The sequence below is a fragment of the Daphnia carinata genome, chromosome 10, assembly GCF_022539665.2.
Source record: "Daphnia carinata strain CSIRO-1 chromosome 10, CSIRO_AGI_Dcar_HiC_V3, whole genome shotgun sequence".
Classification (NCBI taxonomy): Eukaryota; Metazoa; Arthropoda; class Branchiopoda; order Diplostraca; family Daphniidae; genus Daphnia; species Daphnia carinata.
In genome coordinates this window covers 2,784,143-2,810,095 of record NC_081340.1, presented here as the reverse complement: position 1 = coordinate 2,810,095, position 25,953 = coordinate 2,784,143, and the positions used below count along the sequence as shown (strand labels likewise).

Genomic DNA, 25,953 nt, shown 5'->3' with positions numbered 1-25,953 from the left:
TCTGCAAAATCTGACACTCATTGAATGTTTTGAAAATCACAGAATACACTCAAAATTGATGCTGATTCTTCGAAAGTCGCATTTTTCTTTTCATTAAATCAACCATTTTTAATTGCACCGAATGTTTGCGCTGCGTCGCGCTAGCGCTGTTGCGTACTGGCGTGCTAGTTTTAAAGCTGCTTTTTACATTTATTTTAGGAAATTCAAATCCTACGTCAAAACAAATCCATACATCGCCATTAACGTTTGAATACGAGTCTAAATTTTGTAAATTTTACTAGGTCTAGGATCCAGGGGCGTAGAGGGTTCAGGCCCCTAGAATCTACGATGAATGATGATAGCAGACGCTTTTTAACGATTTTCACGTGGTTTTGCTCTTGTATGCAAGTGGACTGGAGCTGGAATTACACAAACAAAAGAAAAACAAATAATATTAGTTACCTTGTAATTAGATGACAATGTCATTTGTTATTGAAGAAATAAAAGTGGCGAATCGAGGGAAAAAACTGGAACCTGTGCGAAGTTGGTGCATTTACTATTTGTTTCTTTCCTGCATTTTTATAATTTCAGCCGCTTCATTATCACATACACCTGTGATTGTGTATGATGAACATTATTTCACTTTTTTACAGTTGAATTTTCACACTGCCAGAGTCCTTTGAAAACTGATGCTCTTGCTGCTGTAAAACCAGGAATTTACTCAGACAGTTTAGACAAGGAGGAATATGTTACTATTTGCCAAGTTGAACAGCAATGTTACATGGGCAGTACTAAAGTGCAAAATCAAAGAGAAAGCCAAAGTTTGTATATTGCTCTACGGAACAAAGTAACAAATAAGGTAAGATATAGTGCCTACCCTATATTACATTATGTTGTGCTTTTCCATTAAAGAAAGCAAGAAGTTTTGTTTGCATGAACTAGGTTAAGCTAGTTGAGGTAGCAAAAGTGATGTTATCGCCTGTCGTTCAATATCCCCCTTCAACAAATCCCATGTTGATGGAAAAAGAGGAAGGAAATGATGGGAAGTATAAGGCAGAGATGGCAAAAGCATTTGTTCATCGCTTTGGAATGCTTAAAGGTCAAAGGATGGTAGGCAATCCTGTATCACAGATATATTAGATTATCTTTCATTTTTCTTCTGTGTAGTATGACCAAGCTGAGAGGCTAACTGTGAAAGCTGAAACAGTCAGAGCTAATCTTGAAAATGCTGCCTTTAACACAGCCTTTCGAGATAGTGACTTAGTTCTCCCAAAAAGTTCTGACTCTTATGAAATTATGCTGCCCCCAAGGAATGCCAATGCAACTACAGTAAGCTAATAGTTGAATATTAATTTCATTTAGACTTAATCTTCTTATGAAATGTGAAACTTTGATGCAGGCTTTGGAAGTCTATCAGCTTGAAAACATTATTGCTTCGTCTGATATGGTAGCTTTGGAAGAATTGGCAAAATTACTGTTGATTAGCGAGACGGATTCCCTTTTGACTACCGATAACTTAACCCAGTTTTCCGTTTATATTACTGATGAGTTAGTCCGCGTGAAACGCAGTAACCAAGACGAAGAAGCAAAATTACGGTTGGTGAAGGCTCTTATTTATATGGAGGGCCTTATCAAGTTTTCAGCAATTAAAAGGAAAACGCTCTCTCGCGGTGTTGTAGATGAAAGTCTACCAGCTAGTATACCAGACAGTGTGAAAAGAAGTATAAAAGAACAATTTTCATCCAGAGCAGAGTCACACTGGTTAGTCAGTTTTTGTTTCACATTTAACTAGCATGATTTTAAAAATATTTTCATTTCATAGGACCCTAACAAAAATGGATCGAGATAGGACGATTTGTCATATAATAGGTATGGGGTTAAGCCATAACTCTTCGAGTTTTTACAAATGTACATGTTTTCGCCAACTATTTATTCGTTATTTCTGTTGTTAGCGCTTGCCCTTGCTATCGGTAACTGTAGCATTGTCGCCGAATCTTTCATTTCTAGCTTGAAACTCGACATGGATTCGTAAGTTCTCATTTGTTATTGTAGTTGGCTAAGGTCTTGTCTTATTTATGTATTTTGGATCTGTTACAGCGTTCAGTCTTTGATTCGTGTAGTTGGCGCGCGTCTAGTGAAAGACAAATTAATGTCAGTTACCAAGATAGTCCTCGCCTTTCCCCTGGCATTGCCTCCGATCAAGAGGGGCAGGGCGAAATCAAAGAAAGAGTCGTATTAGAATTCATATGTTAACGCAGTCTAATACATTTCCGTGAAATTCATCGAATATGTATTTACTGGTCATTATTCTGCTAAAATAGTGGTATAAAGAAGGAGGCAGTGTTTAAAAGAAACTTAACTTGTGAAACGCAGAAATTCTAAAATTACATTTTCATTCGCATCATCCTTCAGATGTTTTTAGATACGCGATGCACATTTCAAGGTCGTCACTGTCACTTTGTAGACGCTCGAGCCTGTCACATTTTATGTTACAAAACATCACTTTGTTTGCGTTAAAAATATGGTAAGAGTAGACTAACCGTTCTTTCAATTGGTGTCTCCATTCTATGTCTCGCTCTTGATTTTTCAAAGCTTTCAAACAGTTTGTGGCAAGGGCTTTAAAACACTGTTTGCGAATAGAATTGTGTTGTGCATTATCCCAGACAGGAGTTGCTCGTACAATCATCCAAGCATTCAGTGTAAACTCCGTAACAGTTTTCCACTGTTTACTTTCTACCAATCGTTTACAATCATCTAAAAGGCATTTCTAACAAAAATTCTAATTAATTTTACTGAATTGTTTTTGTAATATGCTATAAACCACCTTAAACGCTGAAAGGTGAACCGCGGCTTTGTTGTAAGCAGCAGAATCCGTTTTCGATGATAGCCGACAATTAGGTAAAGATTTAAATATATTCTTCCTCAAATAGGACAGTTCATCCAACATAGGCTGAATATCTGGTTCTGGGAGTAGAGACTCTAATTTCTGTTCATAAGATGGACTTGAATTAAAGGGCAGGAGTTTAAACAGAACCAAAAATTCTTACTTGCTTGACCTCTTCATTCATCAATGCTATATTATGAATAACATTGATTAGCTGGGAGTGAGATAATCCCTTTAGGGCCATATCAAATGGTACTGGGTCATCATCCAACTTAATTGGTTTTCTGTTTAGTACCAATGTCTGAAGAAACAAAAATAACATAAATAACACAGATAATTGGCTAACTATCAAAGAAAACGTGTTTTGAGAGAAAAATATATCATTTAAGGCTTTGAATGTTAAGCTAATAACCTTTCTCATTTTTTCAGGTGGTGACATAGGAGCTGTCTCCCCAGTTTCATTCAACTGAAGCCTTTTTCTGGGACTACTTCTAAGTCCAAGCATAACACGTGTAGGGGTAAAATCTGTATTTTTTTCAAATTATAGTATAGTAAAATTAAGCTCAATTAATCATGAATTCACCTTTAGTGGGTGTAATCTCGTAGTGAGAAAGTTTTCTAACTTCATTGACTGAAAAAGGGCTCCAAGTAACTGGATTTTTTTGGCCCCTTAATTTTATAACCATTTCTTCAGGGGATGATGCAGGAGTATCCATTGAGCTTGGCATTTGGTTGTTGGGGGTTGTAAGCAGAGATACTGCAACTAACTGTCGAGATAAGTCAGCAAGTGCTCCTCTGGTTCGGCGAATAGTGGTTGGAGTTGTTGCTTCTGCATCAAATTGTGTTAATTGGTCCATTTTAGGCCTAGAAAAAGAATTAAAAAAACACTGTTTTGTATATTCGACAAGATTTGTTCTTGCCTGATGATAAATCAGTAAACACGCTTGTAACACGTTCTACTTTTAAACTGAAATATGGCAGTGATATTTAATGTAGTTGTAGAATAACGTCAGTAAGAACTGAGTGACACGATCCAATAATGTACTGTTACAATTACTGTATGGTGTTATTCAGCCTTGTTTTAACAAAAGAATTCTATAGCATTAAAGTAGACCTTATCCTGATTGACGCGTCCAGCGTCCAGCTTGCTTTCCCGCTTCTTTCTCCGTTGCCAACTTGCATTATTTCGAAATGTTTGCGGACTGAAACAATTATATTAGTTGTTAGTATTACCGCTAGTAAATTACCACCTATTTATTATTTATTAATTTATTAGTTGATAAGTTGTATACTTAAATAGTTTAGTTACATTAGTTATAATAATTTTAAAACAAGCTTGTTTCATAATTTCTGGCTTCTTTATCTGCTGGATTTTTTATGCTACTTGGTCATAAAATTTAACTAGTATATTGTTTCCCATGCCTAAACATTTAGTTTTTTTCAAATTATCATCTCGGTTGCTCGTAAATTAACGCATAGCATCTTTGGCTTATAAATGTTATTGAAAAAAAAATATATAAAAAGATTTTTTAAAATATATATATACAAGAAATTCATACGGAGGAGTTATATAGGAGTAAACGTGCAGTATGTCTAGTATATGGTTTATAATTTTGAGGGAGGATGCAGAGTGAAATTACATCGGGAGGCGGAGTAGAGCAAGGGGCTAACGTGAATGTTTTGTGCCATATGAAGGTTGAAGATGAATAAACTTACACAGTAATCTTTGGTGTATATTCCAAAAAGATCTATGCCACATGGAAACAAAATTATTACCTACAAATATTACAACCATAATTTTACTCCTACAAATTTTGATAAAATGTTTAAACCACAATTTTTAGCTACTTGCAACACGCTTTAAGATAGCAGTCAACCTGCCGCTAATGATATTTAACCATTTCTGCTAGCATCCGAGCAACACCGAATGAAAATCAAAGAGCACTACCCAGTCTCCTGTATTCTAGCCATTAGCAAGTATGATGAACATCCTGCTCCGTCATCATAGAATTTTTTTGTGTACACTAACACTGGATACATTGGTTAAAACTGGCAATGCCTATTTAAGATGTTGCTCTGTATCTGGTTCAAGTACCCTAAACATTAACTCAGCTCATGCGTACAACCAAACTCGGAATTTTCCTTCGTCTTTATGAAATAAGATGACACTTGAGTACTTTCTCCAGCGTTGATGTACATTAACGGATGGAAGATTCTTCTGCTGAATGCCTGTGCAGAATCGCAAGAATTCGACCGTCCTAGAAAAGCGAACAAAGGGAACAATAGGAAAATGCGGAAGGTCTTACTTTGAAATGGTATGTGCCAATAGAGAGGAACAGATAGGGTCTGAAGCCTCTATACTTCTTTGGATCCCAAAGATTGGAATAAAGACCCTATAAATAAAATTTTCACCGAACAAAAAGATGTTTTTGTTTTTCCTCTGGACGGCATGGGTGCCAATATGTAGGCAAATAAAGTAACTTGAATTTGAGGATTTTTCTTGTCAGCTTAGTTGATGTGTTCAAAGAAAATTCTACATTCATTCAAATATATTCATTGAGGCAAAAGAAAGGATTAACAAAAATATTGGATACTTCCGAAATGCAAACAATAGCTTTCCATTTTGACAAACTTGTTTGCTGAAGGGACTAGTGAAATACCATAACTAGTAGCCTAGCTCTTCCCGTAAACACATTTAAGTATAATGGACGAACTTAATTTTCCGCAGCTGGAAAAATAGTTTCCGTTGTAGAATAATACCAACATATTTCTATTCCAGAATAGTGGTATCTCAATAGGATTGCAAAAATTGGCTCAATCAATTAGTCAACGTGAATCTGTTATGGTCACGGTTTAATTACAGAACAAGGTTGGCAGCTGCTATCGCGTTGTTTCGTTTTATGAATGTGGTACGAAGGAGAAAGAAAATTAAGACAATTGACCGTTGCTGCTCTCTGGCGTTTCATAATCCATAACCAGGGAAGTACTAAGCAACTACGAAAGCTTTCCCACAATAGTAATGTCAACCCACGGAAATATGTAACAATCTTTATGAGTATAAAAGATGTGACGGCTGTAAATGCAGTAGGTAACGTTCGAGATTTTTCGTTGTCGTTTTTCTTACTTGCTGCTGGCTGAGTGACCAGGTGCTCGCGTGCTCCAACAATGAAAGTCCACATAGACCATCTGCGGCAGTCGCTTTTTTGTCGAAGGGAGGACACCTGGCCTAGGAAACGTTAAAAAAGTTTAAAGCGTTACCTTTGCCTTCTTCCATGAACTTCGTTTCTCGTGAATGTCATAACTTTGAACACATCAAAAATGGCTATATGTTTTTCACATCGAAACACTTTTCGTTAAACACACGTTATTGTTTCCAAATCATTTGTTACGTAGTAAACAAACAACGTCACTGTTACGAGATTGTATGGTTCGCAAAAAACAAGATGCCCATCGTGTTAGTAATTAACGATAAAGCAACTAGTTCACCTAAATGCTAAAAATTTCTCGTTTTGACATTTGAAACAATCAACCACCATTGAAACATTACACTCGATTCCATTGTTATACTTCACTTCCGACGTTGACATGTTTTTTTTTTTTTTTTTTTTTTTGTACTAGTTTTGTTCATAAAGAACTAAATCATAGCCTTAGGTGTAACGACGAACAGCTGCAAGCGCTACAGGGTTATAAGCCGGTATAAAACACCTCCCAACTCGAATTGCCGCAGCTGACGGATAGTCTCCCTAGCACTCCCTCAATCCTTCAGTAAAGAAAAAAACGACATTCGGCGTCAAGCCCGGTGAAAAGTGGCCCATCACTCTCTCGGAAACTGTATTTACTTGCGATGGTCACCAGAAAAAATTGTAGTCGAAGATTGTGCACATAAAGAAGAGGAACTCCGAAGTTGCTCCACAGGGAATTTCAACTGCTTGTTCATCCACGTGGTGCGCTAAGTGAATCTATTCTGCGCTTGACTAACATACTATTTCCTTAAAATAATTTCAGTTGTTTATTATTATTATTATTGTTATTATTATTAGTTTTAGTGTCAGGCATTTCGTGGATTCTATTTGGTACTTACGATGCGCAGAAACCTCTTGAAAGGTAATCATATTTTTAGCTAGTTTCCTTACAGTTGTGTTAGTTTATTTATTTATTTATTATTTTTGTGTTAAATTTGCTCCATGGGTTTTAAATTACCAACTGTTATTTACTCTTACTAGTATGGGAAAAGATTTTGGTTTCATCGCTAGTTTCCACTCCTCGTCAATGCATTTTTAGTAGGGCAACAGATTGTGAAAGGGACAAACAAAAAAAAATCGGTTTCATTCAAGAAAATAAAAGGGGAAGCGATGGAACCGTCTTGCATTGACAATAACAAAAGAATAACAAGACAGGGGGACGGTGAAAAGAAACTAACACGATAGGGAAGGGAACGGAGGGTAGAACGAAAGCAATGAACGTAGTGAGGCTGCTGGATTGGGACAAAATTAGATGAAGCCAAACATGGTCTATGAGTGTAGAATAGACCAGAAAAATAAGAAGCTTGTAACGGAAATCTATTCATGCGGAACACATATTGGGAGCGCACTCTTTTCCCCTCCTTTCTATTTTTTATTTTTCTCTACGAGTGTTTTGTTATTTCCTTAGGAGTTCTGGACCGCCGTTGAAAAGAGGCTGCATTGTGTACCACTCATTCAAATCCCCCAACATCCTCCTGAACCTTCTTGTCCTGTCTATTGAAACGCTGTCGAAGAATTGGGTACCGCATCTTTCCTATAGGGTCAATAAGTGTTCACAATCGTCTATGGATTTCCATAGCAATACAAAGCCTGGATATGCATAGTTCCCCTAGGCAAATATTCTTCGGCAAATGTGACACACCATTTGACTTGAAGCTACCGCACCATCAATCTTGTTTTTCCTCCTCTCCCGCTACAAAATCTAACGGATGGTTTCGGTTTTCTACTCGACGACTCTCTGATGCATTTCGAATTGATTTAAATGGCAGGCTTTGATGGGTGTCAATTTTTCGACTGATTGCCAAGAATGAACGAGGCAGAAATATTGCACTCGTCCCGGCCTGTCTTTTAATATCATGCTTCAACGGACTCTTTGTTGTCTTACCTTTTAATTCAGTTTAATAAAATGTTTTGAACTCCCATTGATGCAAGTCAGCATTATGAAGGCCTAGACAAGAGCAACTTCGTTTACATATGCCTCGAATTGCACTCGTCCCGGCCTGCTTAACTGGACTAAAAACTTCACAATTTTCGTACGTCTATCTCAGAAAATGTTTCCTGTTTTTCGCATTTCAGCCTGTTCTAAAAGTTTGAAAAATAAACGTGCTTAAAAACAAAAAGAAACCCATTAACTCCAGAAAAATAAAATTGATTGAAAATAAAATGTTTTATCGTGAAACTTGTTGTATTGTCTCATGAAAATCCCACACACCCAAACTGATAAGTAAAGCAATCAACTATGGAACTCGTGCGTTCAGAAGACGTCAGCGAAATCCCAAAAAATTTGAACAAGGTTACGGGTTGCACAATTAAAAATAAAATAAAAAGGATGCGTTCTCAATTGAATTTTACTGTTTGAAGCTAATCATTTCATGCCTTTACTTGAAGATATAAAGTAAAGAACGGAACGTTCAGAGAAAAGGAAAATATTCCGAAAGATTGTTCAAGAGAAGGAAATGTGAAGTACAGTGAGTGTGCCAAGAGCAATTCATCCCTAGAAAACAGCAATGCATCTAACGCCATTTCTTCAGTATTGTAGCTCAGTCATCACCAGCAGATTCAGATTCTAAATAAAAAATAATTGTATAATTACTTCAAAAGTCAAGGCGATCGATGTTTAAAATAGAGGAAGGGCAGGGAAATTGCGCAAGATTCAACTTTGCAGGGCGCAATGAATTACCTTCTTCGGCGTTTTGTAGCCATTCAATGAATTTACTCATCTGCTCCAAGAAGACGGATTTGCCTTTCACTGAATGTGCTTCTTTGTACCATTTAATAATGGTGTCTTCGGACAATACATCGGCTATAAAAAAAAACATATTTAGATAAGAATAAGAATTGTGTCTGTGCTCTAGTTCCAAACCAATCCATACTTTTGTAAAATAGTAGAACAATTTTTTGGAAGACCTTCATGAAATTCATATTTTCATAGCAAAATTCCTGAACGCGCACAATCAGAGCAAGCTCAGATCGGCTAGTTTGCGTAAAGGAAGAAAAGAGGGGAGCATATTGGCGCAAATGTTTCAACGCTTGTTCAGCCACCAACTCTTCCTTTTTGTTCCATTCAACAGCTCCCATTACTGTATTCCACAACTATAACAAAAATAATTATAAGCCCCATAATTAAATTACAAAATCATCTTTAACAGAGCCGATTTTGATTGAAAACCATGCTCAAGATAAAATCTTACTGAAGTAATAACTTCATGTTCCTGCAAATGAAACTTGACGACAGCATCCTTGACTGAAGAAATAATGTCTTTCACCGGCTTATTCTCACTAATATCTTCTTCCAACTGTTTTTGCAAATCTTTTTTGTTTCCTTGATTGGCCTTAAAACAGAAGATCAAATTTAATCAGGATAACAAAAACATGAGATTATTCCGCCAAAGTGAAACCCACCTGAGCTTTTTGGAAGCGAAGCACTTCCATGAGACCATTTTCTTCAAAAACAAGCTTGAAATTTTCTTCCGTTCGTTTATTTGGTGGAAAAAACTCCGGTAAGCTGGAATAAGCAAATTTAATCTTCGTTCAATTTAAAAATTTTGAAATTTCTCACCTAGAATCAATGCCAGCTTTTCTCAGAGCTGTAGTGAGACTGCTAGCTCCTTTTTCTTGCTTCCAGGTGACAAAAACATTTAACAGAAAATCAAGAGCTAATCCATCCTTGACCAGATGCTCCTGAAATATTTTTCCAAAAGCGGCATTAGAACTTTGCTGCATATTGCAAACGGGAATTACATTTTGGTAAGCAAATCTAGTAAAAGCTTTATAGTAGTGTGAAATGATAGGCATGGAGTTTGTCAACATAATGGAAGTTTTCTAGCATTAGGTATCATTAATGAACATGGAAGTGCATGCAAGTATTAAATCCTTTAACCTATCCTTATTACCAATACAAAAGGTTTCTCCCTTGAATAGAAAATTAAGCTTACATTTATGAGGGAATTAAGAACAGCTGGAGGGACTGAGCCATTCGAGATCCAAAGAGCAGTCATTCTTGCAAGCTTAACACGCTCTGAATCATTAAATCCTTTTATGTACACCAACACTTTCTTCATCTCTTCCTCCAACAGTTTTTCTAAATACTTGTAGCGGCGCATTAACTTGGTAAAAACCTGTAAAAAAAAGGTGTTTATAATGAATTTCAAGGTAATAGAACAAAAACCTAGACACACACTGATGAGGGGAAGTAAATAACTATATGCTTTATAACTGACCTGTTCCCATCCTTTGACATGTTCCATGGAATCATCCCCGCCAAATAGACAAGTTTCAGTGCGACATGATTTCCCATCCTGAACAAGGGTCCCACCAGGAGCTAAAATTTAAAAAAACAAATGATTTGAAAATATGATTGCACAGGAGTAACTTTACTTACCCAGCAAGCCTCCTGCTATAAGAATGTCAAACAGAGCTTCTCCATAACGCCTATAATCTAGCTTGGATCCAGCTGCATCCAAGAATTTGTAGATGGATTCCAGATCATCCCCAGCTTCAGAAAATCCTGCAAGGACACTATCTCGAAATCCAACAGGATCATATTTCTCCTTTTCATCTGAGAAGGGAAATAACAGTTACACAGGCCAAAGTGAAAAGAAAAGCCATTTTACCCCTTTTTCGAGTCTTGATGCGCTGGCCTGAGAGTGTGGGTTTTTCTGTCTTCTGACTCATGCAACAAGCAACTGTAAAAAAAAGACAACGTTTAGTTCAATCGTCCACGCGTACTACTTCAACATTGACGTCATGAAATTCCGTACTAAAAGACCATCAAAAACGAAAAGTAGTCTGGAGTGCAGAACATGTCGACAGTGAATACTTAATCAACATGAATTACAAAATAACATTTTATAAGCCCACTATGAAGTAGAAAACCTTAAGAAAACTAAATTTAACGAAGTTACATACTTGGAACGCCGACTGGAGGTAAATTAATGACGTACAAAGCGTCACGGAACAACGTGCGGCCGAATTTGGTCGGGGCTAATTGGGATTGTGAAGGCGAAACGGGAAATGGCGATTGAAATTGAGACGCCGTTGCCACATATTTCACTTGATCGATTATCGCCACTACTTCCAAATGATCCAATAGTTTCGTAATCCGATCTTTTTATTTGTTGCAATCGCGTTTAATTGTTGTGTAAATTCAATAACGTAATGAAAACTATTAGTATAAACAATGTACATTTTTTTATTTTAAAGTTATCAAATTTTTCGTATTAACTTTAGCGTTTTGAATGAAACAAAGTGATTCTTGAATTACCAGTAATTTATGTGATGGATTTTTCACCAACTGATAGGTTTAATTTAACAGTCTTTGTACAAAAAAAACGCAATAAATAGAAACAGCATAAATATTGAATACATTTGATTTGTACAGCAAAAATGAAGTTTTTTGATAATTTTGCACATTCCGTTAATCGCTTAGATCTCTTCCTGTAGGTGATCGGTTCTACAACTGAAAGGCTACAAGGTCATCGGGGTGATCAAAGAGATTTTTCCCGATTACAAAACTTCCGAAATTATTTTGCCTATTTCTTCTCTAGCGATCAAGCGTAGTAAGTCTTCTAATCAAAGTATTGTTTTACCATTTCTCCGTAGCTTATAAAGTACATAACGGTCAATTAATTGCTATAATAATTTTCCTTTTTCAGCCGGTCCATGTAGACGTATTTTGCGTTGAAGAAAATCGTCTATTCAAAGGAAGTTGTAATAATTGGAACCCTGGCCGAAGATTATCTATTCATAGTATGAAATAATTGTAGATTCTGAGTGTGTGAAATATGTATTGAGTTCAATCAAACATGTGGAAGCAAATTGGGAAACCTACAACAGATAACGGTAAATTTACAATGGAACACGGGGGCGCGAAGTAGGATGGGCAATCGTCATTTAGTACGAAGCTTTTTGCGCTGAACAATACAACAAAAACAGCTAAGCGTTCAGCCATACCTATGGGATTTGTCGATAAATGCATTTGACAGGACCATTCACAACAAATCTCATTTTTAGACAGAAAGCCAATCTTTTCCTTCCTTCTTTTTTTTCTTTTATTTATTTACTTTTTCTCTTCCAAATTTTGTCAGAAAATGTTTAAACCTAAAAACATAGCGAATGAAATTTCATTTGTTACGTTTTGGCTAGCCGCTGTTTCATGTAGAGGCCAGGTCCAAAACTACGTCATTGTTGCCAATCGGTGCGGAAGTATCGATACAATTTTTTTCCGGCCTTTTCCTGGAATTTGTGAACTACTTTTCAACGAAACATAGCTCGAAACTAAACTCCAGGCGAGTTTGCGTGAAGTGGTTGCTTCATTGAACAATTATCGGAACAAAATGATCAACTATCTAGTATATTATTGAGGTATCGTTTGCTCCGCTGGTGACAAATATAGCGAAGAAGGGCATTTGTTTTGTACATTTCATCATTTTTCAGGATCCATACGCCCTTGGGCACGCTTTTCAAAAATGGCAAAAAAATTGGTGGGAATTCTTTAAAAAATTAAATCATAAAGAACAAAAGAACAGCAAGGTGCTATTAGAAAGCTTTTCTTTTTTTTTCACGCAAAATTTCAACGAAAATTTCCAAAAATGTTATTCGCCTTGTAGCTCAGAATAAGAACGTAACGCAAAGATCAATTTCTGCCATCTGGATTGGCAACTACGAATGAACATTATACCGGTAACTGAAAAATCGCCCATCGTTCTTACTGCTCATTACTTTGTTATACAATAATAGAAAAAGGTGACATTGAAACACGAAATTCAAAAGTCTTCCACTCATGAAAAAGAATACTGATGACAATTCAAGCTGGCAAAAAAAAAAACATGAAAACAAAACAAAAGATTTTTTTTTTTCCTCTCTTTTTCAAATCTTTTTTCCAATTGGCGTTTTAACAGTTACTGGACAACGATGCGTATCACAGCAAAGATCCCGCTCACGTTCTTATTCGAGCAGAGAATGACGATGGTGACACCTTCTTGTACAGAACTCGGCTATGATCGTTTCCTCCCAACACACAGAAATAATAATAAATCGGCGCATCTCTTAATCACTGGCTTTTTTCGTTTCGAAATCTCGGCCAGGATCTGTCGACAGTCGATTATAGTATCTCGTCTTACAATAAAAAAAAAAAAAAAGAATAATAATAATAACAAAATAAATGGTGGAAAGTGCCCAACAGCTGAAATATGCCTATATTCCTCGAGATAAAAGTGCTTTCCGAGAATGAATGACAATTGGATGCTTTATGTGGCACTTACTAGACTTGATATCATGAAACATCACCGGAAACTACAAAAAAAAAAAAAAAAAAAGAAAAAAGAAACCAAAAAAAGGATCGCCTTTCAGGGACGAAACTTCAAAAATAAAAATGTACCATTCTTCACTTGCGAAGAGATCATGGGCAGGTATGCGTCACACATTGACGAATACAAATACGTACATGTCAATATACATATAAAAACATAGACATATACTTTGCATACCGTTCACAACGACCCCAACCTTTCAGGGAGGCGGGCATCGCAAACACGATAAGCGTATACATCTCTATTCATATATATATATGGATGTGTATATATTAGCAGACGACGTGAAGACTGGCTATTTGAAGCCAACCTGTCGTTTTTTTTTGGCCGTACTTAAACGCTTAGGAACATAGCGCCAATGTGTTCGCGAAAAAAGCATTGCCCAGCCTTTTTTTTTGTTTGTTTGAATGTTTCTTTTTTTTGTGTGTGTTTTTGTTTTTTCACCGTTCGTCTAACACGAATCCCACATCTAAATGCAATTTGACGTTGAGAGGGGGGAAGCCACCCGACTGCGATAGAAAATTCAACTCAAAGACTTTTGACGATGGTTAGGAAGGACGAGCTCTGAATTGTTAAAAAAATGGAGGAATCTATCTGAGGTGGGCAAACAAAACAAAAAGAACTTGACAATATGCGGATTCCAAACGTTTGCCTAAGTGGCTGATACCATATGGAAGGCACAGTTGGAGCATTTGTGAGAGGGAGGGCGGCGGGGTTTGGCGCTCAATACAGTAACACGACGAGATCTGCAAAGCCCCCTTACCTTTCCAACATATTGACAAACTAAAGAGACTTGTGTTATTTAATTTTTTTTTTTTTTGAATTTTTGTTTACGAGGTTTTGCTGTCTATCGGCTAAGCTATCAACGGATAATTATCTCGTAAGCTCATCATAAACTTGCGTGTGTGTGTGTGTGTGTGTATGTGCAACAGCAAAAGAAGATACGTATAGTTGGCTGGGCGAGGGGGCGGGACGCAGACGTACGACTTCAGGGATTGTGGACCATGGTAGTGATGGTTGAGTGAAGGACGGGGCGCGCGGGATCTACAAAAACGAAGCTTTTTCTCGGCTTCAATTTTGCTTAATGCGCTTCCGTGGTGGACCTATCGGGGGGATCTGTTGGGTAGCCAAGACTCGAAAGGCTTCGGCCAAGAGATGAGGATGAGACCGTATCATTGACTTCCACCCAGCTGTCTCCATCACATCTGTTGCATGTCTAAAACAAAGGTCATGAATTAAGGATCATTTTTCGAACAATTTGATTCCGACATTGTCATCGAAAACAAAATAAGAGAAAAGAAAATCTAATCAAAAGCTAAGAGCGAAAGCAACATACGTGTTGATGAAGTCGATGGCTTGAGCTTTCAGTTGATCGGCAGAGTGGAGATCGGCTAGAATCAGAACTTCTGCAGAGTTCTCTGTTGACAAGTTGGTACACAAGGCTTCCTCGCACATCACTTTCAACCGTTCTAGGGCGTACTTATCAGCGGCAGCCAGCAAATCGTCAGCCATCCGTTCCAGGTTGGCTGCTTTGCCCGTGTAGATGAAACGAAGCATTTCCCGAAAGACTTCGTGATCCACGTCAGAAATCTAAATTCATTGAACAAAATCATTTAGAAACGATTTCGAAAATTTATTTAATAAAAAAAGAAATAACTCACCTCGACGCGATTGTGCTTCCGTTCTTCCATTTCGTGCTCAAACATGGCGGCAAACACTGGACTCCGCGCTGCCAAAATCGCCTTATGAGCCTGTGCGAACCAAAAGCAACCCATTGAGCACAATCGGTCATAAAACGTTGCTGTCGAAACGAGCTTTCTGTTTACCTGAAAGTCACGTCCATTGACGCACAAGGTTACATCACTGAAGCGCTGATTTTCAAACAAGAGACCTAAATCGTCAGCAAGGCGACATTCCGGCACTTTAAACTGGATAGCGTTGGATTGGCCTGAAACGTTGACACTGTCTGCCACTACGCTCACCTTTATTTTTGAAAAAAAAAAAATAATTATAATAAAACGAATCCAAGGACAGAGTTTAAAAAGAGAGACTTTATGTCAAGGTAAATATTCAAAATATTGCAACGTACTTCGCAGAAGAGTGTAAGTTTATCGTCGGGTAAAAGACCATTGGCTTCGTCAAGAAGAAAATCTCGTCGAATAAACTTTTTGAATCCCCAATCCTTGCCTTGAACGAATCTATAAGCCCTTTGGCTCTCTGTCAAAGAGACATAAGACAAAGGAAACAAAGACTGTTTACGTGCGAATTCCAGTGGACAAAAAAAGAAAAACTTAATAGAAAAAGAAACGAGATCAACATCATTATTTCGGGAAGAAACAATAAATTACCCATAGCTTTCGTTTCTTCTCGTTTGGCATTTAGGATGGAGAATTTGAATTTAGCGCGGACTTCAGATTTATTGCACGAGACCAACAGTAAATAGAGCGATAGGTAATCCTTGCTCTCCTCGTCGAGACCTTTCGGGTTGACTCTTAAACACCTGCAAAAAAAGAAAAAGAACACACCATCAAATAGACGTCAAACATGCAATACATTTTTTTTTTTTTTGTTTTTCTTTCGAAACGTTGATAACACAAATCCCCCCTCTATTATTTTTTATCATTAGAATGGATCGGACGGAAACCATAACGACGACGCTTTTCCAATCCGAAAGTCGGTCGGTGCCCACGACCTACTTAGGCGTCCAGCGTAAACTTTTCTTCTTTTTATAATTCAAGTTTTGGGCTACGACCGCCCTCTCTCCCTTTGCTAGGGCTCGTGTAAAAAAACAAAACAAAAGAGCGGGGCTCCCCGTTTCCGTTCATCGGCAACAATTGCTCGTGTGTCTAATTAAGTAAAAGCGGGCAACTCACCACTTGAGCTTATCATTTGCCCCGGCAGAGAAAGTCGATGATTTGAGAACTTCTCCCATTTCTTCTCGACAGAAACTGAAATTATTGATTGTCCACATATAGCTGAATCGTATGACTTTCACCTGATAAAACAAACCAAAACAAATTAATAAAAAAAAAAAAATTTCTGTCGGCAGGATTTTTAAAGGCAATTTCGAAGGGGGAGTCTATTCGTTCTCCCTCATGGAATTCCAGACGGAACAAAAAAAAAATGGCGAAAAGCACGGTTCAGAAAACCGAAAAGGGTACATTAAAACGAACGAAAAAAAAACAAACAAGGTAAATGAAGGAGGAGGCTGGTGAAAAGTGTAGGGGAGTAGGTAGGAGAAATGAGAGTAGGGCGATATGGGAGAAGGGAGAGAGAGCGAGAGCTCGGAGGGTCAGCATTTCGGGGGGCTGTCAAGGCAACGTAGACTTTATGTGCGTGTTGTGTGTGGCTGACCCCAATTCCGCAGCAGCGTTCTCTACTGTTCGCATTTTATTTTATTTTTTTTTCCTACGTCTATTTCATTGGCATAAACGTGTTCGAAGCCTCTCTCATTAGTCATGTACATCTGAACTCCCCCTTTGGGTCGACACGTTTCAGGGCGGCTTTCCCCTCCGATTGGACTGAGCCAATTTTTGTTCAGTCCCCCCGTCTTTATTCTTAATACGCGAGGACATGTATCTAAAAGTAGGATAGGCTTCTCTCTCTCTGTCTGTCTTTCCATTTTCGAAAGAGGACTCGGCGCTCCACTGTACCAGTTTGGTCACGATATAGAAAACATCTTCCAACGACAAACATTTGAGGTCAATCGCTCATTTCAGTGGCATCGCACACACCCCCCCATTTTTTGCCTCTCTCTCTCCGCTCTTATTATCATCTTTTTGCCACCACAGAATATTAAATCACAGATATTATCATAGCGAAAGAAAAAAAAAAGATTGTCAGTCATAATTTCGAGGCAAAAGTGATATGTTTTTCAACATGAGGACGAGGCCAATCTTTCCCCCTTGTAACAAGGGAAAGGCATTTTTCTTTTGGCCTCGTCTCTATTAACGAACGGTCTTTCTACACAAGAAGAAAAAAAAAGAACTTTCTTGTTCCCATTTTTGGATTATTGGGGAAAATGGAAGAAAGAAGAAACTTTCATGATTTTACCTCGCCGGATGTGTGTGAATTGGGAACGCAGTTGGAATTCCATTACGTTGAATCGCCGTACCGCCTTTGCAATACTTGTCCTTTTTTTTTCTTCTTATTTTGCTCGTGCTGGTTTAACGGACAGTTCATTGTACCCTCCACCCTCAAGTCCCTTTTGCAGGGTCAACGAACTTGTGAGAACATGAAGATTTTTTTTTTCTTTCCCAAGTATAAAAGGGAACAAACTCTCCCACGCGAAAGAATCTTTTTTTTTTCAATGTGGATGAACTCGAAAAATATTTTTACACAGGACAAAGAAGATGACGATGTAAAATATCTGGTATTCCATCGCAAAATGTTTTCGTTGTCCACGAAAGACGGCATTGCTGGTATTTCGACCTGAATCTCCGACCAGCTTCCGATCCTTCCGAGCGCAACGAAACGCGCATAAACGAGGTACAGTTTTCATCCACATTTCAAACGACGGCGATAAAAACAAAAACAGTGGGCAGATGCTCATCAAATGAAACCTTTTTTTCTCATTTGCAATTAGACAATCATCTCATACGCTCCTCGTGTGCCCCCATTCCACCCCGGTTCCAAAAAACGCAGAGCAGTGGGGCGCAGCATAACAAACAACCATCGTCGTTACCATGGCAACGCATTCTAAGAGAAAAGAAAAACTAGGTCGACGGAAGTGGAGGGAGGGAAAGAACAAAAAAAAAAGGAGGGGGGGGGGGGCAGCAGAATGGTTGCCTTGAAATCAATGCACCGGCAGTCCAGCTGTCAATAGCTACAAAGTTAATTTTACTCTCGATCTTTATTCGACCACAACTGGGAGGCATGTCAGGAATTTCCTCGCTATTTGCATATGTTGAGCATCAAAAGTTGGCTGCTCACAACATTTCTGGCAACCATTTCAGATTCGAATGGCGCAAAAAAAAAAATCATGAAGGGTGAAAAAAAAACAAAAAGGAAAGTGGGACGCCGGCCGGGTGTTGTATATCGAGAGCCTGGAACAAAATTCGAAAAAGAGAAAAGTGTCTAAAGGAGGGGACAAACATGTGACGCCGACGCTAGCGGCTCAAGGTCTTACTCATTCCAGCCGTTGCTCAGGCAACGGTGTTTCCTCACTTGTGTCCAACGATAAGAAATCTCGTCACCGGCATTTAAAAAATCTAAACATTTTCTGAAAAAAAAAAAAGCTTTCATAATCAGGAGAGTGATGAAGATGATTTGAAATCGAGTCCACATCGCAAATGCCGAGATACCTTTGCACCTTAGTATGGATGATTAGGTAGGAGAAAACTAGGAGGGTGAAAGTGGGTGGGAGTGTGTGCATTAGAGAGTTTGTCTGGCTTAGATGAGAACATGACCTACTCAGCTTGTGCTGCTTTTTTCGAGTAAAAGAGGTCATCAGGCAAACGATATGCTCCCTCCCTATACGCGCGGCGTTTGCTTCTCATATTCACGCGACGAACAAGAGAAATAGAGAAACATTAGATCGACGTCTATTTGCGTCAATAAGACAAAAATGAAAACGGGATTTCTTTTTTCAACGACGCGTCTCTTTTTTCTGTGCGAGTGTCGATTAGCTTATCGCGCCAAACACCTGGAACAGAAAATATGGACACTCCTTGGGACGATTAACGTAAACACGTGAATTGCGAACAAGAGACTGCGGCACAAACATACGGAGAATGGAGGGTACGCCAGAACCGAAACTCTGTGCGGACTACAGATAAAATAGGAAACAAAAAGATAGAGAGAGAGAGAAAAAGGAAAAAGAATAGGGGGACGCAAGGGAGGAAGAGCTTTGGCCTTGTTCTACATTGCACTGTTATGAAGAGAGCGGCAGAGAAAGAGAAACGGAGGGGGGAAGTCTAAAAACGAATGGCCGACCTCGATTAAAGAGGCCGCAGAGGTGATCCAACACGCGTACACCCCCAGCGTCCGAACGCATTTCTATTGCGCCATTCACTTACATACGCTTCATCATTATGATTATTTTTTTTAAGTAATAACTTGTGTTCTGATTCGAGAGATAGTCAACGGTTTCATCGTTTGGCGTAACTGTATCGATTTCGCTCATTACCATGACCAATGTTTTTCCTTCTTCCTTCACTTCAAGGCGACCCACCCACATGACCTCAATAGTATATATACATTTTTGTTTTTCACCCAACATTTTCAAAAGTTACCACATGGTCATACATATGGACCCTCAACTACCACGTACGCATTATCATCCACCTTTTTGGGGTTGGTAGTGCCTTTCCCTCTCCCCTTTTACGCAAAGACTGACATCTTTTTAATTTGTTTTCTCTCATTCGCAATATTAAGGGAAGGGCAAAGAAGAGAAAAAAAAAAAAAAATTACTTGAGTGTAACACCAGTTTTCCGCAACGGGTGTGGATGCTTCCGGGGGCGGAGGACTGGGCACCCTGGAAATGGCCATATTGCTGGTGGCACTGCTGCTAGAGCCGCTGCCGCCGACAAGGCCGATGCCTCCTCCACCTCCTCCGCTGGTACTGCTGGTGCTGCTAGAGGTGGTGTTGTTATTATTGTTGTTGTTATTGTTGTTACTACTGCTGCTGCTGCTGCTCGAGCTACTAGACGATGTCGTCGTGTTGCCGGATGTGCTGCTGCTGGCACTATTGCCGATCCCGCTGCTGCTGCTACTGCTGCTGCTGCTACTCCCAGACCCACTCGATCCATTTGGGCTGGCACTCGTTCCTCGCTGAGTCTGAGTGCATTCGCTCAGCACCGCGGCCCTGCAATTACAGTTTCAATAGAAAAACATAACAATTTTGGAAAATAAAAACATTAAGACCAAATTTTCGATTGGCAATTTTTCAACAACAACAATGACAAGCTTCTTTTGCTTGCTCATCTCGATTATCAACAAGTCGCAATGGCTGAGACGGAATACACACACGTCTAAATAACGATCGGCAAAGGCCATCTGTAATGGCCTTGAATTGACCTCCGGCGCGCTTGTTTATTTGATTCTCCTGGACTTGGCTACCCACACAACGTGAGCGTGCCTTGATGCCACTCTGCAATTACCTTGGAAGTGAAACACATCCTTTTTTTTTTCTCTTCTTCTTTTTTTAATTTCCTTTTTTTTTAAATGCTTCCACCCACCTCCTCCCCCCCACCAAAAATATCAACAATCTACTCAAACGGGAAGGGAAGAAAAACGATGCCACCACCTCTTTTTTTAAAACATGACCTCGACCTCATTCTCTACCACCCATCTTTTCTTCTATACTTTGGGGTCAACCATTTCAATGGTGGTCAATCAAATGTCTTGCTGCACTGTTTGGTAGGCAAACACATGTGTGCGCCTCTATCTACGTCCCATTAATTTATTTTAAACTATCACAAAGACCCGAGGCATTTTCAGCTGAAAAAAAAAAATAAAACCTCCCTACAGATGGCGGCCAATTGAAGGCCACCGACCTGTCGACGGCCAAAAAAAAAAAACTCTTCCCAACCAGAGAGAACAGCTTTCAAGGTCGTCATCGTCGTCGACGCCGTCGTCTGTTTGACGCCGTCGCTACCCTACCCCATACAACGACTTCCTATTTACTGTTGCAGTGCAACGACATTCAACAATAACCTCTGCTAGAATTTAAAAATGGCATCCTACAAGTAATCAATAAAAAAAAAATGGATGCAACATTTCTGAAAATCCAAAGCAAGCAAAAACCAAACACAATAAACTGTCGTCAAAATAGAAGACATCTATTCGCAACTGGTTTAAGCTTGACGCCAAGTGTGGCGCCGAAAGCGACGCATAAACTTGGCAGGGCGTCGGTGTGAAGGTCTTTCTTCAAAGCCCGCTCACAACTGCCTTCTATTTCTAAATAAATACTCAAACGCTAATGACAACAACACGATGGAAATAGCCCCTTCCGTTTTTTCTTAAACGAATCAATATCTCCAGTTATTCGATTGGCATGTAATGCATTGTTGCGAAGGCAAAACGAGGAAATGACTAGCTCTCATGTAGCCGTCGTAGGTATTTGGCGATTGAATTTCTATTCTTTCGCCATGGAAATGACCCTGGCGAAGACGAGCCTTCGATCTCGCTTTCAAGGTGCCGTACAATCGTGTTCCCGAGATAAAGAAAAAAAAAAAAGAGTCGAGTTGACGTCAATAGTTTTTCCTTTTTTCAAGGCCAACGGAAAAGCTTATCCAAGTCAGCAACCTTGTACACTAGACCTACTACATTTTGGGTAGCAAACAATACGTGCTAGAACACGCGATAGCCAAAAATGAAATGAAATAATCGAAACTTGGACACACCAAACAAGAAATTCGACTGAAAAGAAAGAGTAGAATATTCTTTTTTACCTTGCCGAAGCCATGTTATTGGCCAGTTTTGAAATCCTTTCGGATCTTAACAACTGCAGCAGTCCCGAGTCCGCCTTGGAAGGAATTTTCAATGCCGGTTGGGTTACAGCTTTGGAAATTCTCGATGTTATTTCTTTCTTTTCTTGAATCAATACACGAAACACACAGGTGACAACTAGGGTGCAGACGAACCGATTCCAACGAGCGAGGGAAACAACTAACAAACACAAAGACGTCGACGAAAAAAAAATGTGTGTGGACGAGCGAGCCAAAAGGAGAGCGGCGTCTGCTAATGGTGGGGCGATCGATTTTCACTTCAAAACAGTGATTTGCAAAATAAAAAAAGGGAAAAAAATACAACGAAAAAAGGAACGACCTTGGTTCGTTGTTCAATAGACTAACGAAAAGCTGATCTTTTGTTTTCTACAGAGCACATACACTCAATGACACATTTCGGATTTTCCACGACAATTTCTATGTTATATTACGATGCACTTGAATCACATCGATGCCACGCAAACAAAGACGATGCACATCAATTTCTGGTATGTTTTCTTCTTTGGAGAAATGCGAATCAAATCATTGCAGCAGACAAGGGCAATAAAAACATGACACGATGCCGTACTGCTGTGCGCGTAATAGACGACGTTTGAGTCATTCACAGCTCGATGTCCGAACTACCACATACAACGACAGACTGACGACTGAAAAGGCTCGAAGTAGCAAACCTCGAAAGATAGCGTGCACGATAGAGGCCAAACGGGGAAAAGGAGGTGGGGAAGGAGGCCGACCTACGCTGCTGCCATCTACTAAAGCGCCTCCAAACGCATAAACCCTACACACAACCCTCCCTGGCCTCACTTTCTCTTCTAGACGTGAGCTCTTTTTCTTTTTTTTTGTTTTCTTTTTTTTTTCAGTTATTTCTTTTTAACCACCACGGGGAAATCGGAACAAATTTCTCTGTTAGAAATCATTTGATTTTTGTGTCATTTTTGAAAACTCACCACCTAAGCCAAGAAAGATCGAGTCAATTTCAACTGATCGAGTCCACTGTTCAGAATCAATACATTGTGTTTTAACGGAAGCAATTGAAGGTGAAAAAGCATTCGAGAAATGTTGGAATGTCAACCAAACTTATTAGGTATGAAGGGAGTAAAAATGTCTGGATTATACGTGGTTGCTACGTCTGATCAGAGTATGGGAACTACTAAAGGGAATAGGGATACTTGAGAAAGGAGAACCCATGACGTAGCGTGCGCAGCCCTAGAATAAGAGAAACGAGGTCATTAGCTCGTGTGTGCGGACGGTAAACGAAACCATTGGAAAGAGGACGGATTAGGTGATGGCGGGCGAGAGAGAGAGAGAAGGGGAGGGCCTAGAGTTAAAATTTCTACCGACTGTAAGGGTGCTCTACTCTCTCTCTGTGTCTTTCTTTTCCTTTCTTTCTTTACACTAGTGCAACTCCACCGAAATAAGGGTCAAACAAAACTGGGTTGCGTTAGAGGATCTAATCCAAGACCATTTTTTTTTTCGCTGGCCCCCAAGTTTATTTCAAGAGTCTCATCAGATAGCCCAAGTCAAGAACGCTTCGAAACGGTTACCCACTTCATTATTATCCAGTTTCTCTCTGTCTCTCTCTCTCTCTTTCCCTGTCTCTCTCTCTTTCTCTGTTATGTAGAGCAACACAGTTCTTCAGACTGACAGCAATCGCTAATAACCCAACGTTTGAATTGCCAACCATTTTTATTTGATTGTAAAATACCAAGAGTTTTCATTCCAGGCATTACTTAATGTATTCACGCTGTAAACTATTTACCTTGACTACAATGCGAAAGAAAACCAGCTGATCGTATGCCGGGAAATCCTACACGTTGAACATTATGGCAATTAAAGCCATTGTGCAGTCAGTAAACGAAATCATTATCACGATTAACCCTTGAGCAATTTCTCGGTTTGTTATTTATTTTTTTTTCCTTGTTAGAGAACCTGTTTATGACGCAAGTAAAATGTTTCTCATGTCTGTGTGGCTAATGGTCTTTTTTGTAAACGTCGAGCCCAAGAATTTGTGAGCGATATGTTTCATTTAACCTACTAAAACAGTGAACGTGTTGCACCCGAACCGCATTCAATGTCTGAAAGAGTTTGCTCACTTTCCAGGATGGGAGAATGTCACATTCTATTCGAAATCTCGTACGCAATCAGTGGAATCCGTAATCGAAGAGTGGGGACGAACGTTACGCTCGACTTATCCAGTAAATAGACAAAGGAAAGCTAAACCGACCAACGAACTGCAGACTAAAATGACAGGCAATTACTTCTGCTTTATCTTGTTATGGTCTTATGTGACCCAGAACATGGCCTACATTTATCGTTGTAAGCCGTCATCGTCCTCATCAGCTCGATTGAGTCTCGCATCACTCGATCGCAAACCGCCAAGAAAAAACCACAATGCCCGTCCTTTACTGTAAATTTATGCACTTGTACGTTAGCACTGTTTTTCTTAAGGTTTTTTTCTTTAAAAGCAGACTACAATACAGTCAGATTTCAAGTGTTGAAAGTGTTGGGCGATAGCCAAACATAATTAGGGTGGCAAAGAATGGTAAAATAAAAATAAGTAAAAGATCCATTTTTCGGTTGGGTAAAATCAGTCTTTGAATAGGTTAAACTTGTGTAGACCTAATTGAATTGAAAACTTTCCCCATTTCCCCTCGATTGGTGGCATCCAAACGTAGACAGTGAGCAACCAAGGAAGAAGTAGAAAGTTGGGCGCGACATAGATTCCGTCGTTTTGGTTTTATGTAGTGAAGGAAATCTAATCCGAGATGTGTCCCTGATTCAATATAGCCACTCGAAAAAGAAAAAAAAAAGTTCACCAGTTTTATGTAATGCCGTAGCCTTGTAGGTTAGCAACAGCCTTTGAACATGGTCATTTTTCGAAAGACTCGAAATCTGTAACCTCTACTTCATTTCGTGGTCGTGACATTGCTCAACCGAATGAAATGAAATCTAAGACTTACGTACCAAATCCGAAATCATTACAACTAAACAGGTATACCGCCATTTATATTCTCTATAAATCTCGTGTGTATTGAGGTCGTTAATCAGCACTGGAAAGTCAGCAGTAGCAGTTTCCTTCCAACTCCCATAAAACACGCGATAGCTGCTGTGCAGTTTTATGATTGGCCACACAAAGACGGTGTTAATTACCAATAAAATGCGATCGTCGCTCACCTGGCAACCGTCTACATCGTTTCACATTGTTGCCTGAACGAGTACTGCACTGCTGCGAAAACAAGCGAGAGGGAACCCAACGCTAATAGAACACGGCCTCAAAAATAATGAATGTGACGAGTGAAAGTGGGATAGCCAAATGCAAATTCGAAATGAAAAAAATAAATATATACATACGAACAAAAAAATACTCTGTGTTTTTCGATCTTACTGGACATACTTTCTCGTCATCGACTGTTCTGCGAAAAGGCTTGTAAGGCACAAAGCAGCATCGAAGGATACACCCCTGCCTAGAATTAGGATAGCCTACGTATTTGCCTACTTGTTACCGATTGTTTCTAACCCAAATTGTTTATTTTGGTGGAGAAAAATAAGAAATGGAAACCCTATTTCGTACCACATCATGCATTGTGGAAAATGAGCGTAGGGTGTTTGGATTAACCGGTATTTTTACATGATTCGAAACACTTGGAGTAGACAAAGAACAAAGGCCATGAATTAGATGCTGTCTGAAGGAAAAGTAGAACTTTTCGTGACCCACGAAAGAAGCCTGTTGACGTAGTATCCGGTGCGACTTCTTAGGTAAATAGAACATCTTTCCTCTCAAGTTTCTCTCTCTCTCTCCCATTTTCTTTCTATTTGACTGCGATAGTCACGGATGGCTACCTTACATTCTTTCCCCCTTCTTGATGAATCAAGTTTTCTAAATATCCCGCACGCCGCACAAATCTTTGTCAGACTCTACAATTTATTAGGCCCGACGACGAGTGAAACGAGTGTCAGCCCAAAGGATAATGTTCAAATCGTAAATTGACTTCAGCAAAGAAGGCATATGATTAACAGGCAAAACAGATGAGAGACATGGACTGACATGATGTTATACTTTTTTTGATTTATGTGAGGCCATAATTCGA

The 25,953-nt window shown here is 39.2% G+C and overlaps 4 protein-coding genes across 6 annotated transcripts; 1 reads left to right on the top strand and 3 right to left on the bottom strand.

Annotated features, from left to right (window-relative positions):
• The first annotated feature begins 366 nt into the window (after positions 1-366).
• Positions 367-2,261, top strand: LOC130699252 (uncharacterized). Its single transcript, XM_057521571.2, has 8 exons — positions 367-522; positions 633-838; positions 922-1,089; positions 1,147-1,308; positions 1,379-1,740; positions 1,802-1,848; positions 1,932-2,007; positions 2,077-2,261. Exons 1-8 carry the CDS (start codon positions 453-455, stop codon positions 2,216-2,218), a joined length of 1,233 nt encoding a protein of 410 aa, XP_057377554.1. The 5' UTR covers positions 367-452; the 3' UTR covers positions 2,219-2,261.
• On the bottom strand, positions 2,253-6,064 carry LOC130699265 (uncharacterized). 3 transcript variants are annotated; one of them, XM_057521604.1, is made up of 7 exons: positions 5,988-6,064; positions 3,447-3,727; positions 3,276-3,388; positions 3,027-3,164; positions 2,804-2,965; positions 2,520-2,746; positions 2,253-2,453 (listed from the first exon to the last, which is right to left on the bottom strand). In XM_057521604.1, the coding sequence occupies exons 1-7, from the start codon at positions 6,047-6,049 to the stop codon at positions 2,381-2,383; spliced, it is 1,056 nt and encodes a 351-aa protein (XP_057377587.1). In that variant the 5' UTR covers positions 6,050-6,064; the 3' UTR covers positions 2,253-2,380. The 3 variants fall into 3 exon arrangements, with proteins under 3 accessions (XP_057377587.1, XP_057377578.1, XP_057377603.1); XM_057521595.2 differs by lacking the exon at positions 5,988-6,064 and adding an exon at positions 3,978-4,054; XM_057521620.1 differs by lacking the exon at positions 5,988-6,064 and adding an exon at positions 3,784-3,926.
• Positions 6,065-8,271: 2,207 nt separating this feature from the next.
• On the bottom strand, positions 8,272-11,162 carry LOC130699378 (protein krasavietz-like). The gene is made up of 11 exons (XM_057521733.2): positions 11,014-11,162; positions 10,719-10,790; positions 10,487-10,663; positions 10,326-10,426; positions 10,041-10,223; positions 9,665-9,786; positions 9,508-9,610; positions 9,297-9,437; positions 8,979-9,198; positions 8,786-8,908; positions 8,272-8,671 (listed from the first exon to the last, which is right to left on the bottom strand). Exons 2-11 carry the CDS (start codon positions 10,777-10,779, stop codon positions 8,646-8,648), a joined length of 1,257 nt encoding a protein of 418 aa, XP_057377716.1. The 5' UTR covers positions 10,780-10,790; positions 11,014-11,162; the 3' UTR covers positions 8,272-8,645.
• Positions 11,163-11,871: 709 nt separating this feature from the next.
• Positions 11,872-22,483, bottom strand: LOC130699368 (speckle-type POZ protein-like). Its single transcript, XM_057521722.2, has 9 exons — positions 21,809-22,483; positions 19,827-20,220; positions 16,289-16,410; positions 15,764-15,915; positions 15,505-15,632; positions 15,242-15,397; positions 15,077-15,166; positions 14,752-15,005; positions 11,872-14,631 (listed from the first exon to the last, which is right to left on the bottom strand). Exons 1-9 carry the CDS (start codon positions 21,820-21,822, stop codon positions 14,487-14,489), a joined length of 1,455 nt encoding a protein of 484 aa, XP_057377705.1. The 5' UTR covers positions 21,823-22,483; the 3' UTR covers positions 11,872-14,486.
• Between the last annotated feature and the right edge of the window lie 3,470 nt (positions 22,484-25,953).